Source organism: Pongo abelii, chromosome 15 (assembly GCF_028885655.2).
Source record: "Pongo abelii isolate AG06213 chromosome 15, NHGRI_mPonAbe1-v2.0_pri, whole genome shotgun sequence".
Lineage (NCBI taxonomy): Eukaryota > Metazoa > Chordata > Mammalia > Primates > Hominidae > Pongo > Pongo abelii.
The window spans coordinates 80,118,198-80,132,384 of record NC_072000.2 but is presented as its reverse complement, the minus strand read 5'-3'; the positions used below and the strand labels follow the sequence as shown (position 1 = coordinate 80,132,384).

At 39.2% G+C, this 14,187-nt stretch overlaps 1 protein-coding gene across 51 annotated transcripts in view; it reads right to left on the bottom strand.

The window, feature by feature from the left end:
* TTLL5 (tubulin tyrosine ligase like 5) overlaps positions 1 to 14,187 on the bottom strand; it is a 295,793-nt gene that overhangs the window by 82,972 nt on the left and 198,634 nt on the right. For all 51 annotated transcript variants that reach the window (XM_063715226.1, XM_063715251.1, XM_063715254.1 and 48 more), the window contains 1 exon segment: positions 8,107 to 8,302. In XM_063715226.1, the coding sequence (XP_063571296.1) occupies positions 8,107 to 8,302 (196 nt within the window).

Below are 14,187 nucleotides of genomic sequence, written 5' to 3'. Positions count from 1 at the left end.
GATCAGCCATGACCCCAGATAGAAAGCTCAACTGGCTAAAGAAAGATAGTTCTGCTTCATTTTCAATTGTGTGTTTTATCTTTTATTTGTTAGTACTTATAAGAAATTATTTGTATATCAGGGCCCCGTTCTCCTAATGTGTCTGTATCTTATGTGTCCTGATTACTAAAATGAAATAATTAGTCAAAGGCAATCTCTAAGTTTCCTTTACAACTTTGAGGTTATAAACATCTAACTTGTCTCTGTCTTCAAATGTATAATTTGTTTTGTTTGGCCCAGGATCTCACATGGTTGGTTTACTGTGCATATCTTCCACAGACCTTACTGTCATATATTCATTAAGTATTTTTCCCCTGGCTGCCACCATCTCAGATGGATGGATTGAAGTCTTTCATCATCTCACACAAAGTTACTACTGGGAGTCCCTCATATACCTACAGACAAACAAACAAACCACAGGCCACAGAGTGAGGGAAGAGAATAAAACTGGTCACTAGACAGCTGCAGCAACCAAGCTGAGTTCTGAATCTTAATTGGTTACACTGACCCTTTTTTTTTTTTTTTTAAAGATTTGTGTATATGAGAGTATATAGCAGTGCAGCAACAATAATGCTGGAATGCCTTCTCTGACTCATAAGTATGTAAACTAAAAAGAAAACGAAGAGTCAATTCTGTCGTGGGGGAGGACGGTAGAGTGGAAAGGGGCTTTGGAAGTCCTCTGACCTGGTATAAATATTATCTCCACAATTAGGCAGCTGTGTGATCTTGGCTAAGTTACCCAAACTCTTTGAACATGGATTTCCTCATCAGTGGAATGGAGATAAGACTACATCTGGTGCACAGGAAGCATTTACTGTGTGTTCATTTTCCTGTAAGATTCCAGAAGAATATTCCCCTAGCAGCAACTTAGAAAGCAACATGATGATAACCAGGGGACTTATGTTACTATCAGTAATAAGTTAACACAATGAACGAAAGTCTGTATTGTAATAATACACTAAGATCAGACTTATATGATATTGAAGAAGCAAACATAGGCCGGGCGTGGTGGCTCATGCCTGTAATGCCAGCACTTTGGGAGGCAGAGGTGGGCAGATCACAAGGTCAGGAGATCGAGACAATCTTGGCTAACACAGTGAAACCCTGTCTCTACTAAAAATACAAAAAATTAGCTGGGCGTGGTGGTGGGCGCCTGTAGTCCCAGCTACTCGGGAGGCTGAGGCAGGAGAATTGCATGAACCTGGGAGGCGGAGCTTGCAGTGAGCCGAGATCGCGCCACTGCACTCCAGCCTGGGCGACAGAGCAAGACTCCATCTCAAAAAAAAAAAAAAAAAAAAAAAAGCAAGCATAATATGAATTAAACAAACGTCATCTGTGGTAGTCACATTTGTAGACACCTGTCAGGTTTCCTGGAAGTCTTCTAAAAAACACCTATCATAGAAATAAAATTAAAATAGTATTACCAGTAACAGTGTTGAAAAGACAAAATAACAATTACAGAAATCATTCCTGTATTATTAATAACACAGGAATTAATAACAACCCATACAAGTGCTCCTACTATCCAAACCTCTAGAACTAACATCAGGATACTGCATGTGTTGTTAGGTGCTAATCCTATTACTTAATAAAAGTACAAGGGAGGGTAAAGGATGGGCATTTCCAAGATTGTTATGCCCAAGAACACCTTATTAAGATATTTCTTTCATTAAGAATTGAGGTAATTGGGATGACATCTAGGCCTAAGTGCAAGAAAACTTTTCTTTTGAGATGGTGCTTATGAATAGTAGGAGACTGCTGAAGAGACCTGATAATAACTTTTCAAACATAGTTTCATAGGAGTCAATAAGTACTTGTTGGCTGGGTATGGTGGCTCACGCCTGTAATCCCAGCACTTTGGGAGGCGAAGGTGGGTGGATCACAAGGTCAGGAGTTCAAGACCGTCCTCGCCACTATGGTGAAAACCCCATCTCTACTAAAAATACAAAAATCAGCCTGGCATGGTGGTGTGCGCCTGTAGTCCCAGCTACTCAGGAGGCTGAGGCAGGGGAATCGCTTGAACCCGGGAGGCAGACGTTGCAGTGAGCTGAGATTGCGCCACTGTACTCCAGACTGGGCCACAGAGTGAGAGTCCATCGCAAAAAAAAAAAAAAAAAAAAAGTACTTGTTGAATGTATAAATTGCAAGTTAAAATTTATGTAATAGTACTTACAGTTGCTGTTTATTGAATGCCTTATTAGCAGCAGGAGGCAGCATACAGCATAATAGCCATGAGCTTGGATGCTGCAGGCTGACAGACCTGGGTTCAAATCCCAGTTCTACCATTTATTACTTATATGACACAGAGAAAGTTACCTAACTGATACTATGCTTTTTCATCTGTGAAATGAGGCTAATAAGAGGGCAGCTGTAAAGATCCACTGAGATAATACAAAAAAATGGCCACTTTGGTGCTTGACATATGGTAATATCAATATCACATCCTGAGAACTACAATCATGATAATACACAGGTATATATCATCAACTTCAAATTAGAGATAAGGAAAATGAGGTTCTAAAAGTTTGAATAACCTGTCTTAAGTCATGGACTAGACAGGGCCAAGACTTAAGCTGTGGGTTATCTGACTCCAAAGCCTGTCTAGAGTGGCCTATTTCCAAAACAACTGAAAGCAGTATTATTTCATGTATTTTCTATGTATTTTCATTAAATAAGAATAAAAGAGTTTGGCTTGGCAAAATCTACTAAATCAAGTGGTCCTAGGAAAATCAATAATAACTAAAAGCTAGATACTAAGTATGAGTTCCTGCTAAAAGTCAAGTGGAAAAATAAAATAGAACAAAAGAACCAACCAAACAAAAAAACAAAGAAGCAATAGGTTATGACATTAAGTTCCGGAGTCAATATGCTCCGGAACTTAAACACACACAAACACACACACACACACTCCTCCCCTCTCATGTCCCCAGTCCAACCTTCCTCTCTGATACACCATTATAAAGATGTATCAAGACACCTCCTGCATGGCTAGACTGTTCGCCTATTTGTGCCACGCTGAGGAGCTAGCATGTTATTGCCAGCTGCTTGGAAAAAGACAGGGTGCCTGCTGAATTTCTCTTTCTTTCCCCTCCCCTCCTCCACAACACAAACACACAGCAGCTGAAGGCTTGGCGAAACAGAATTCATTCCTGCAGGAGGAGGCAGAATTTTTTTAGACACATGCAATGAACTTTTAGGAGCAAAATAACAAGACATGGTTCGGTTTATATGGGAATCCTTTCCACACCTGTGGGATTGTGTATATACACACATAGCATTAGCAAAAAGCTTGTTACACACTGCACTCAAGATGTTACCAGCAAACTGAAAGACCTCTTGATGTGAACAATGAGCTGCTGCCAGTCCTGCCTGTTATAGGAACATTAGTTTCTGCTAGGATTATTGAATCCAGATTAGTTTAGTAAACTTGGACATGGTGGGAAGGGAGAAGTAAAGAACAGATGGGGCAGAAGGATGACAGAAATTTAGGACGCACAGTTTTCTCCTACCTTGAGTTATTTACTAATGTTGAAAATCAAGTCTACTAAAAATTGAAGGGGTTTCGAAAGAAACCGGAACCAGTGAAGAATTAAGATGTATTTAAAATCTCTCCTTTCTCTCATTATTGTTAAAGGAAACTTCAGCAATTCTGTGTTGGCCATCAAAATGTCCTTAATTTTTCTGCTTTTGGGGCTCTTTTTCACTGTGGATGAGGCAGAGAAGAGAGTGGGAGGGAAGGAAGCAGGGAGTGGGTTGGGAGCAGAAGTTTAACAAAGGATCACTTTAACAGAAACTACTGAGTAATCGCTCTGTCCTGCGCCAAGAATAACATCAGCTCAATGTCTGCAATTAGAATCAGGTCAGTCGGGCCTCACAGCCGGTGCAGCCCTCCTCACAGACCCCAGCATGGAGAGCTACTCATGCTGATGTCACCAGTAGTCACTGTTGCCCAAGAAAGTCCCCGACTCAGCTGAAAGAAAACTTTTCTTTTGCTTTCTCCTTCAGAAGCAGGAAGACAGCAGGAGAAGGAAGACGGAATTAGAAGACATGCATTGGGCTGTATCAATATATAACCGATTTGTTTGATCATTCCTAACTCTTGAGATTCTGTACTTCCCCCAACCATCCTGAAATTCTTTTTTTTGTTTTTTTTGGAGACAGAGTCTCAATCTGTCACTCAGGCTGCAGTGCAGAGGCGTGATCTTGGCTCACCGCAACCTCCGCCTCCCGGGTTCAAGTGATTCTCCTGCCTCAGCCTCCTGAGTAGCTGCGATTATAGGCATACGCCACCACGCCTGGCTAATTTTTGTATTTTTAGTAGAGATGGGGTTTCACCATATTGGTCAGGCTGGTCTCGAACTCCTGACCTTGTGATCCACCCGCCTCAGCCTCCCAAAGTGCTAGGATTACAGGCATAAGCCACCACGCCCGGCCCTGAAATTCATTTTTAAATGAGTTAATGTGTATAGAGAACCCGGAATAGTGCTTGGAACACAGTAAGTGCTTAAGTGGTGGCTATATTATTAAAACAAAAAGGGAGGATTCTGCCTATTCATTAGGTTATTCCAAACCTAATGAATCAGAAATGGGATGGAGGAACAATTGTTTTAACAAGCCCTTCGAATGGTTCTGTTACTCTAGTCTACGAGTCTGCACACTAGGACCTACAGGCCAAATCCAGCCCATTGTCTGTTTTTGTACATAAAGTTTTGTTGAAAGACCGCCACACTCATTCATTTACATATTGTTTATGGCTGTTTTCACTCTACCATGGCAGAGCTGAGTAGTTGCAACAGAGATGCTATGGCCTGCAAAGCCTAAAATACTTACTATCTGGCTATTTACAGAAAAAGTTTGCTGACCTCTGCTCTGACTTAAAACAATGTTTTTCAAACTGCTGGTTTTACCATCAGTGTGTAAAAGCTCATTGTTTCCATTTTGTCTTATTTTGTTTATTATGCTCTCTGTCATATGGACTGGATCACACCAACTTTCTTGTATCTCTGTTCCTGAAAACTTCTGCCGTTGGCTCTGGGTGACTTTGCCCTCTCACTCCCATGTCACAGGATCAGTCTTTTGCAGGGGTGGATTAAGTATATGACAATTGCTACATTTATGAGTGCAATGCTCTACTGAGATGAAGATCAAAGCTCATTCCCCATGAAAACTGAGAGATGTCCATTTCCAAACTCATATCCTGAATCAGAGTTTAAGCAGAAATTAACACCTTCAATAAGTTGGATATCTAAGTGTTCTGATTGGAGGCCGAAAAGAATGGAGAACTTCCTGTGTATACAATGAGAGAAAGGCTGCATGAACTCTTCCCAGACATTATTAGGAGATTACTATATGAAAGATGCTGTTCATAAATATAATATAATATGATATAAGATAAATATAAGGCCTCCTTTAACATCCCATTCCATAAACAGGCCCCTTTTATGGATGAATGCTAGGTAAATCAGATTCCAATTCTATCCACTGCTTTCAAACAGGCAGTTAACCACACTCTGTTAGTTATACCAATGGCTCCCTACACTTTAGAAAAATGAATCCAAGTGCAAGGAGTTCATTAGAAAAGTACCATTGCTATCTAAAGGGTAACCCAAGGACAGAAATACGGAATACTGAGAATATAAACCATGCTTCAATCAACAATTTAGTGATAATTATAATGGTGAGATCTAGCACAGCTAAGCTACAAAGGCATAAAATCTAGTAGGGCTTTGCTTCCACTGTGGAACGATTCTAAGTACCCTCTAAAATAAAGTGCTCTAAGTTTCTACACATTCTTCCTGTTAGAATATTTAATATCTTATTTGTTATTTTATTAATTATAAACTCTTGAAGCTAATGGAATTTAGTTACTTTAGCTCTCTCCTATAGTCCCAGAAACTTCACCCTTACTCATTTTTACCTAAATCAGCTGTGGTTTAGAAGAACGGGTTTGGGGTGTGGGGGAGAAGAAATAATGTTATACACATATATACAATTATGATGAATGATTTTCTGTTTGCTCTCCAGGAGAACGAGATAACTCCCTTCTTGGGAGTTCTGCCTCCTCGCTAAAACAGATATTCTGACAGATTCTAAAAAACATAATTTCCATATACTTCATAATTCAGTGAAACTAAACCAGTATAATCCTCAGTGAAAAGAAATTCCACACAAGAATAGTAGTACAGTACTTTGAATTTTCAAAGGAATGTGAGTTGCTGGAAGCTAATCAAAACTATGAGAAGGACTTAAAAATGAAGCAGTTTCTAAAAGTGAAAATCAACACAACTGCCTCTCCTTCCCCAGTCATCCTCCATTTCAAGGTATTGAAGCATAGTTTAAAAGGTACCAACTGTCTAGATTCATCAGAGCCAGAGAGTTTTTTTTTCTGACTTGTATTTTAGGCTCAGGGGTGCATGCTCAGGTTTGTTATGAAGGTAAATGGCGTGTTGCGGGGGTTTGGTGCACAAATTATTCTTGTTGCCCAGGTAATGAGCCAAGGACCTGAGAAGTAGTTTTTTGATCTTCAGGCTATACAGTGATACTTCCACTATCCAGTATCTGATTAAGTTGGCATTCTCAAGTACTCTGAATAACAGGGAGTTTAAAGTTTAAAAAGCTTTAAGAAATTTAAGAACACAGATTTAAAAAAAAAAAACCAAAAAACAACTAAGACACACATTTGTATCTGGAATTGTGAAAATGCAAACTGGCTTAAATGTGTCTACTGTCCCCAAGACCTCAAGATTTTCCAAATGAAGAAAATTTTACATGACAGAAAGTGATGTGGTGATTACAATGAGATGCTATATTCCATGCTTTCCAGATTAAGAAAGTTTATTTTTCTCCAGTAAAAATGGTCTAAAGAACTACTTTGCAAATGCCGGCCCTTACAATTTCTCAATTATGATGAATTAATATAATGTACAGAGTATACTACTGCAGGTAAAGATGATCAAGTGATGAACTATGTTGAAATAATAAAATGACATTTTATTATGGGTGGTAGTTGAAAAGACAGACTATAATAATAATTGTTTTACTTAGAGGAAAAAACCTTTGGGAAATGTTGCTTTAGTCTTTGAGTAAATAATTTTGCACAAACTCATGCACACTATGTACTACATTTTTATAAGAAAAAAATGATCAGGAGATCAAACTGATAAAAAGTCATTTCTTCACATAACCAAATGTCAGAAAAGCTTATAGAATCAGTACTAATTCATTCCAATAACCCCACTGTAGAACATAGTAACTACTCTAATGATGATCCTGAGTCACCAAGAAAAATTTAACTCCTGAATTTTCGGTGAGGTCATCCTTTCTCTACAATTGGGGCCATACTAATATATTAGTGCTATATACTTATATAGCTCCCTCACTCATGAGTTTCTGGCATTTTATAGACAGTGAGTAGCGAATCAACATCTCCCTACACATAAGTTGCACAATAGCAAGGATTTTTGTGTGTACAGTCACCTTACAGCCCCACTGTTTAAAACAGTGCCTAGTACACAATAGAATCACAGTAAACATTTGTTGAATGAATAGCTATCATTTATAGATGACCTGCATGCTAACATATGTCCATTTCCCACCAGAAGAACTTGCAACTTATTTATTCCTTGAAAATCTTGTTAGATAATGAGTAATATCACGCATGTATGCCAAGTATATCAAGTCAAGAAAGTAGAACATTTAGAAATAAAGATGCTTAAAATGCAAGCTTTCAGGTATCTTAGAATCAGACCCTATGGGAGGTTACTAAACTAAGATCATACAACAGAAAGGGTAAACACCACAATAGAGATTTTTGTATAGAAGCATTCAAATGAAAAAAAAAAAACATGTCAAACACTGGTTAAGCATCACTTTCAAGCAAAGCCAGTGTTATGGCTCCAGAACAGTTTTTCCTCAAGAGTAGACTCCCCATGAGCTGTCCAAGCCAGGATGGCACGGGGTTGGAAAACTAATCCTACATTTCTTATTCATTCACCTTTTTTTTTTTTTTTTTTTTTTTTACCAACAGCAGGAAGATATAATACATGGAAAAGACTTATCTTGAATTACCTGGTGCCGGGCTCGACTCTGGTCCAGGAGCTGCCGGGACTGAAGTTTTTGTTGTTCAAGTTGCTGCAGGGCAAAATGGAGCTGATAGCTGCCTGCTGTGGGGTGATACTTGTGCTGGGGGACCACCCCTGTAGCCTTGCTGTACACATTGTTTTCTACTTCTCCTTCCCAGGCAAATACCCCTGTCTGGAGGCTCCTGAAGAGAAAAGCAAGCAGGTTTCTTAGAGTGAGTGGTTGTATGAACAATCTAGAGGAAAGGAGAGAAATATCTCAGGTATTTTTCCAATATGGAACCAAGCACAGTTTGGAATTACAAATCTACTTGTGTGATATTATCTGACTCTCCCACTAAACCGTAGCTCCATGGTGACAAGGACAGGGTCTGTTTTGCACTCTCTTCTTTTCCTAGCACGTATCATAAGGCCTGGCACATAGTCAATGTACAATAAATATTAGATGGATGTAAAACAACTGAAATAGCAATTTCATTCCCCTGTGATTACCAGAAGACCTACAAGAAGAGTCCAGAGAGCTTCCAATGCAGGATGGGGGGCTAACTTAAGGCAGGAACAGATGCATGATCATATTCTCTAACATCAACTTCAAAAGGAAAAGGGTTCATCACACAGAATTTGTTTTCTCTCAACCATGCATCAGTTACATATCTAAATATTTTTTAGAAGCTGTTTATATTTGAGCTTATGTCTCTATGACTGGGTAACATAAATGGTGTGGGAAGACACTTTTTTTCATTATTCCAAATTTACCTCATAGGGTCCCCACTGAGGCTGACAATCTGTACATCTGAGGAAGGCGAAGGGCCGGTGGCCTTTTTGAATAGTCAGTACCTATGCTATGTTATAGTATTTGCTAAATACTTTGACTATCTTCCTTGCCCAAATTATTTATTTATTTAGAGACAGGGTCTCAATCTGTAGCCCAGAATGGAGTGCAGTGGTGCAATTACAGCTCACTGTAGCCTCAACTTCCCCATGCTCAGGTGATCCTCCCACCTCAGCCTCCTGAGAAGCTGGGATTCTAGGTGTGTGCCACCATGCCTGGCTAATTTTTATATTTTTTTTTGTAGAGACGGGGGTTTCACTATGTTGCCCTGACTGGTCTCAAACTCCTGGGCTCAAGCGATCTGCCCACCTCAGCCTCCCAAAGTGCTTGGATTGCAGGCGTGAGCCACTGCACCCAGCTCCAAATTCTAGATTCTGGTGACCATGTCTGTGTACTTCCTAGCAGAAGTCTTTACAACTACAGCCTCCTACATTTCCCCTCTCAGATCACTTTTCCCAGTAGAAAAGACCCCATTTATACTACTTCATTCCCATTTGGCTGGCTATTATTAAAACAAAATACCGGAAGATAACAAGGGTTGCTGAGGATGTGGAAAAACTGGAACCCTTGTGCAATGCTGGTGGGAAAGTAAAATGGTACAGCTACTCTGGAAAACACTTTAGGGGTTCCTCAAAAAGTGAAACACAAAATAACCAAATGATCCAGCAATTTTTCTTGTAGACATATACAGAAAAGAATTGAAATCAAAACTAATAACCGTACACCAATGTTCATAGCAGCATTGTGCAAAATAGGCGAAAGGTGAAAACAACCCAAATGTCCATCAACAGATGAATCTACATACAATATTACTCAGGCTTAAAGAGAAAGGAAATTCTGACATATGCTGCAGCACATGTACAGAACCTTGAAGATATTATGCTAAGTGAAATAAGTCAGTCACAAAAGAACAAATATTATATGATGCCACTTATGTGAGGTACCTGGAATAGGTAAATTTTAGAGACAGAGACACCATTTTAGAATGGTGATTATCGAGGGCTACGGAATTAGGGAATAGGAAGTCATTTTTCAGTGAGTACAGAGCTTCAGTTTGGCATAATGACAAAGTTCTGGAGACAGATGGTGGCTAATAGTTGCAAAACAGTATAAATGTACTAAATGCCACTGAATTGTACACTTTAAAATGGTTAAAATGGTAAATTTTATGCTAAATATATTTTAGTATGATTTTCTAAAGGTCTCTTTTTTTCTTTTTTTATTATTATTATACTTTAAGTTTTAGGGTACATGTGCACAATGTGTAGGTTAGTTACATATGTATACATGTGCCATGCTGGTGTGCTGCACCCATTAACTCGTCATTTAGCATTAGGTATATCTCCTAAAGCTGTCTCATTTCTTTTGAGAACAGTCTTATTTGTCAGTCTTTCCATCTCCTTAACACTTTTGGTTATTCTTCTTGGGACCATCTTTAATTACACTGTGTTTCTTTTCCTTTTTAGGTAGTGACAAGAAAATTGTACATAGAAGAAACTTAAGACTTTCATAATGAACAACCTTGCTCCAAACCCTGGTTAAGGGGGCTTAGAAAAATGAAAGGCTGCCTAAATTGAGAGAAGTATTCACAGTGATTTAAATCAGTGTTATTCTTTCCTTTGTCATTGAAGTCATTTCAATGACAGAGGTGTAGCAACCCTGGAGTGAGGCTACACAGACCTTCCAGAGTCCTCACCTAGAAGCCACATAGGGTTATTTATAGCCCGGGTCCTGATGACTCAACAGAGCACTGAAGGAGGGAGCAAAGTGAAATGTTTGCCAAGCTCTGAAGTCCATGCTCCTCTGTTGCCTGTGCCCTCCCTCACAACCTGGTCTTTTCAGGCCTCTGCTTTGGTTTCCCAACTCTCTTAGAGAGATTTCCAAATCTCTCATTAAGGGTAAGTCCGTGAACTGTATTCTTTCGGCTTTCTATCCCATAATCTCACCTCTGATATGTCACATCCCTTACTCATCTCCTCCCACAGTTTGACTCCCACAGTTCAGTTGCTCAATTGTATACCATCTGCTAATCTTCTTGGAGAACACACCAAAAAGCTCAGAGCTTATCTATTAAGTTTTCTGAGTGCGACATTTGATCTTCAGTGATCCTTCTTGAAGTGCCTCAGTGTGCATGTTATCAGACAGTTAAAAGGGCATGATCTTTCCCAAGAGACTTCTAGACGTATGGAGAAATATGGTGAGCACTGATCAAATATAAATAAATACTTCAATACATTAGTGAAATGTTAACATTATTCACAAAGCAGCGTGCTGAGTGACAGTAAAACAAGGTGACATCGTTAGGGAAGGAGGAGCCTGAGGAACCTATTATCTCTTTTCTCATTAGTGAGGGAAGAGAAAAAAGCTTACTGAAGATAAAACACCCAAAACTACTGAATTTACTGGCTCAGCTAAAGGAACGGAGTGAGCTGTGAACGAAAGGGGGAGCCGCCAAGAAAGGTATCTAGGTTCAAGGCAGGAATGGGCTGATCCAGTAAACAAATGAATACAAAGGAAAGAAACAGGTGAAAAAGAAGAAACTGCTTTAGCTGGCTAACCTTGAGATTTCCACACCAATTAGGGCAGGTGCTGCTTTGAATCCAGAATGAAACTATTAGTTACAACTGGACTAAAGTTCAGAAAGCCCATCAACAGTGATTCTGCTTTCGTTCCTGCTTTGCTGGTTACAGAAGTTTCTAGCTACAGAAAGCAATCTAGACTCAGTGATTAGATTTTACAGGATTTATGTAACTATGAAGCTTACATCAGAATTCATCTCACTGGCTAGATTGGTTCATTTGCTAAAAGCTGTTTTAATAACAAATATCCCCAGGAGACATTCACTTTAATGCCTTCTTGTGTATCAGAAATCAAAGTCTGAAACCAAACCAGGCCCCTTTATGTGGGGATGATCATGGACAGGTTTGCAGGTATGTGAATATGAGGTGGGGGGTCTGTGGATATATAAAGGGTAGGACAGTGGGCAAAAGAAGATCAAATAAGGAATTGTGGATAAGAAAGGATGTGTTCCTCCAACTGCACACATATTGAACGGACTGGAACATCATAAACTTTTATAATGAAATCTGTTTTTAATCTCATCAGTAACATAAGTCCAGTCTACAAATCACAAAAGGAAGTTTCTCAAGCAAGTAGAGGCTTTTAGCAAAGAGGCAGGCATTTTTACAGTGCAACACTGGGTGCAGGCAGAAATGCTCAGCTGTGTAACGTAATAAGTGCCATGAGAAACTTGCTTGCTTTGAGTTACAGTGGGTGTTACTCAGTCCATGGTATCTCACACTTAAAGAACAAGCCTTGGGGTTTGCAGTATGCAAGTGCTATAATGATCGACACAGCGGAGGCCAGGTGTACCATAACTTGGCCTTTCCTTGATTTCTGGTGCCCAAGTTTATATATCTAAATATTCCTTTCTAGGCATCTCATACTTTCCATTTCAATGCAAAATTCCATCCCACTCTTGAACCTCAACAAGTTCTATTTTTCTAATAATGTTTTCTACTCCTACCAAAAATTTTGAGGTTCAATCATTCTCTCCAAAATTTAGTGTTTTTCCTGCTCAATGCTAAAATGTAATGTTGTACACAGGCCCTGTAAATATCTTCTAATTGATTTACTTTACTTCTACAACAGAGTATACAGAGCCAAGAGAATTAGCTGTGGGAAGGCTCTGTGCTTAACATCTGATTCAAAGTGAATTACGCTGTATTTCCCCTTTACATATGTAGCAGATAGGCAACAATATTGCAAATTTGTCTAAATACTACATTCTCTTATTAGCCTATCCATTTAGAACTTTATCTTACTTTCTATATTGTACTGTGGCACTGCAGGATGAAACGTTCTTCTCTACAACTGCCCTTCCTGCAGCATACCTGCAACCTCCAGCCAATAAACATTGAAGAGCTATACTTTTCCTCTGGTTTAATATCTGTTCCATCAAATGGATACTGGTTTTAGGGAACTTGGAGGGAATCTGAAAAATGTAAAGCAAAATCTCAACAGAAGTTGCACTCTCCATAAAGATATGCAGAGGACTGTGACACTTGTACAGAGGGTGATTCCACGGTCCATTTTCCCAGCCTCCTCCACCCAAGTCCAGCCAAACACAAGCTACCATGTACAAGGATGCCCCTGCTCTTTTTGATGGTGCTTGCAACTGTGAGTGTGCTTTCAATTGTCACAAGGATGGGGGTGGAGGTGTCACTGACTTTTAATAGGTGGAGGTCGGGGTGTTAAATATCCAGAAATGAAAGGACTAGTCTTGTATTAAGAAAATGTGTGCTGCTTAAAATGCCAATGGTGTTTCTGATGAGAAACACTGTAAGGCCATGAAGGAGGTGCTTTCTGGGGAGAAATTATTTCTTTACAAGAAAGTCTATTCACTTCAATGGCACTTTGTGAAATGTACAGATATTTAAATCTTCAAGTATTAGGAAGATGTCAAACTCACAGTGGTGGATACAAGTTTTCCAAAAGTCAAACTTTTCCTGAAAAGCTGTAATTTTATCACTGACAACCAATACTGTCAGTTGTATTCTTTGAAGTGATAGGCTCACTGTTTACTTTTGAGGAAACAACTGCCAAATATCCAAATCCAAATAACCCTAGTTTGTCTATCAGATAGATGCTCTTTCAAGTTCAGGGTCACAAATGCCTTTCCTTGAGACAACTATTACATACTAAGCAGCCGAATTGCTTTATGTGTACATCTCATTTTGTCAGATAGAATATTAAAAAGATATACACTCCAGGGTTGAGTTTAAGAAAATAATTATTACTGCTTATGAAGGATACTCTTAAGCAGCACTGGCATTTCTTTCAAGTGAAAATGCTATGGTGGTCAAGAACACAGTGACTTCTATTACAGTTTGGTGCCATTGCCTGGATCTGTGCTAAGGCACGAGCAGTTTTACAAAACCCACCATCGTTTTTGTACCATTGGTGCAAATGTCAACACAGTGAAAAAAGTAGAAATGTCTTAGTATCACTATGAAAATGTTTGACTCTATTGGCTTCCTCAAAGGGTCCTGAGGATCCCCTCTCCTCCCAACCTCTCCACAGCCCCCAGGTCCAATAACAGCACTTTGAGAATCACAGACCTGCTGCAATACATATTTTAAAAATTTAATTTGTAATCAAACCTTTTAAAAACCTTAATATTTTCTTACACAGAAGGAAAATTCTAAGCCCAGATGACTTCAAAACGAATTCTATGCC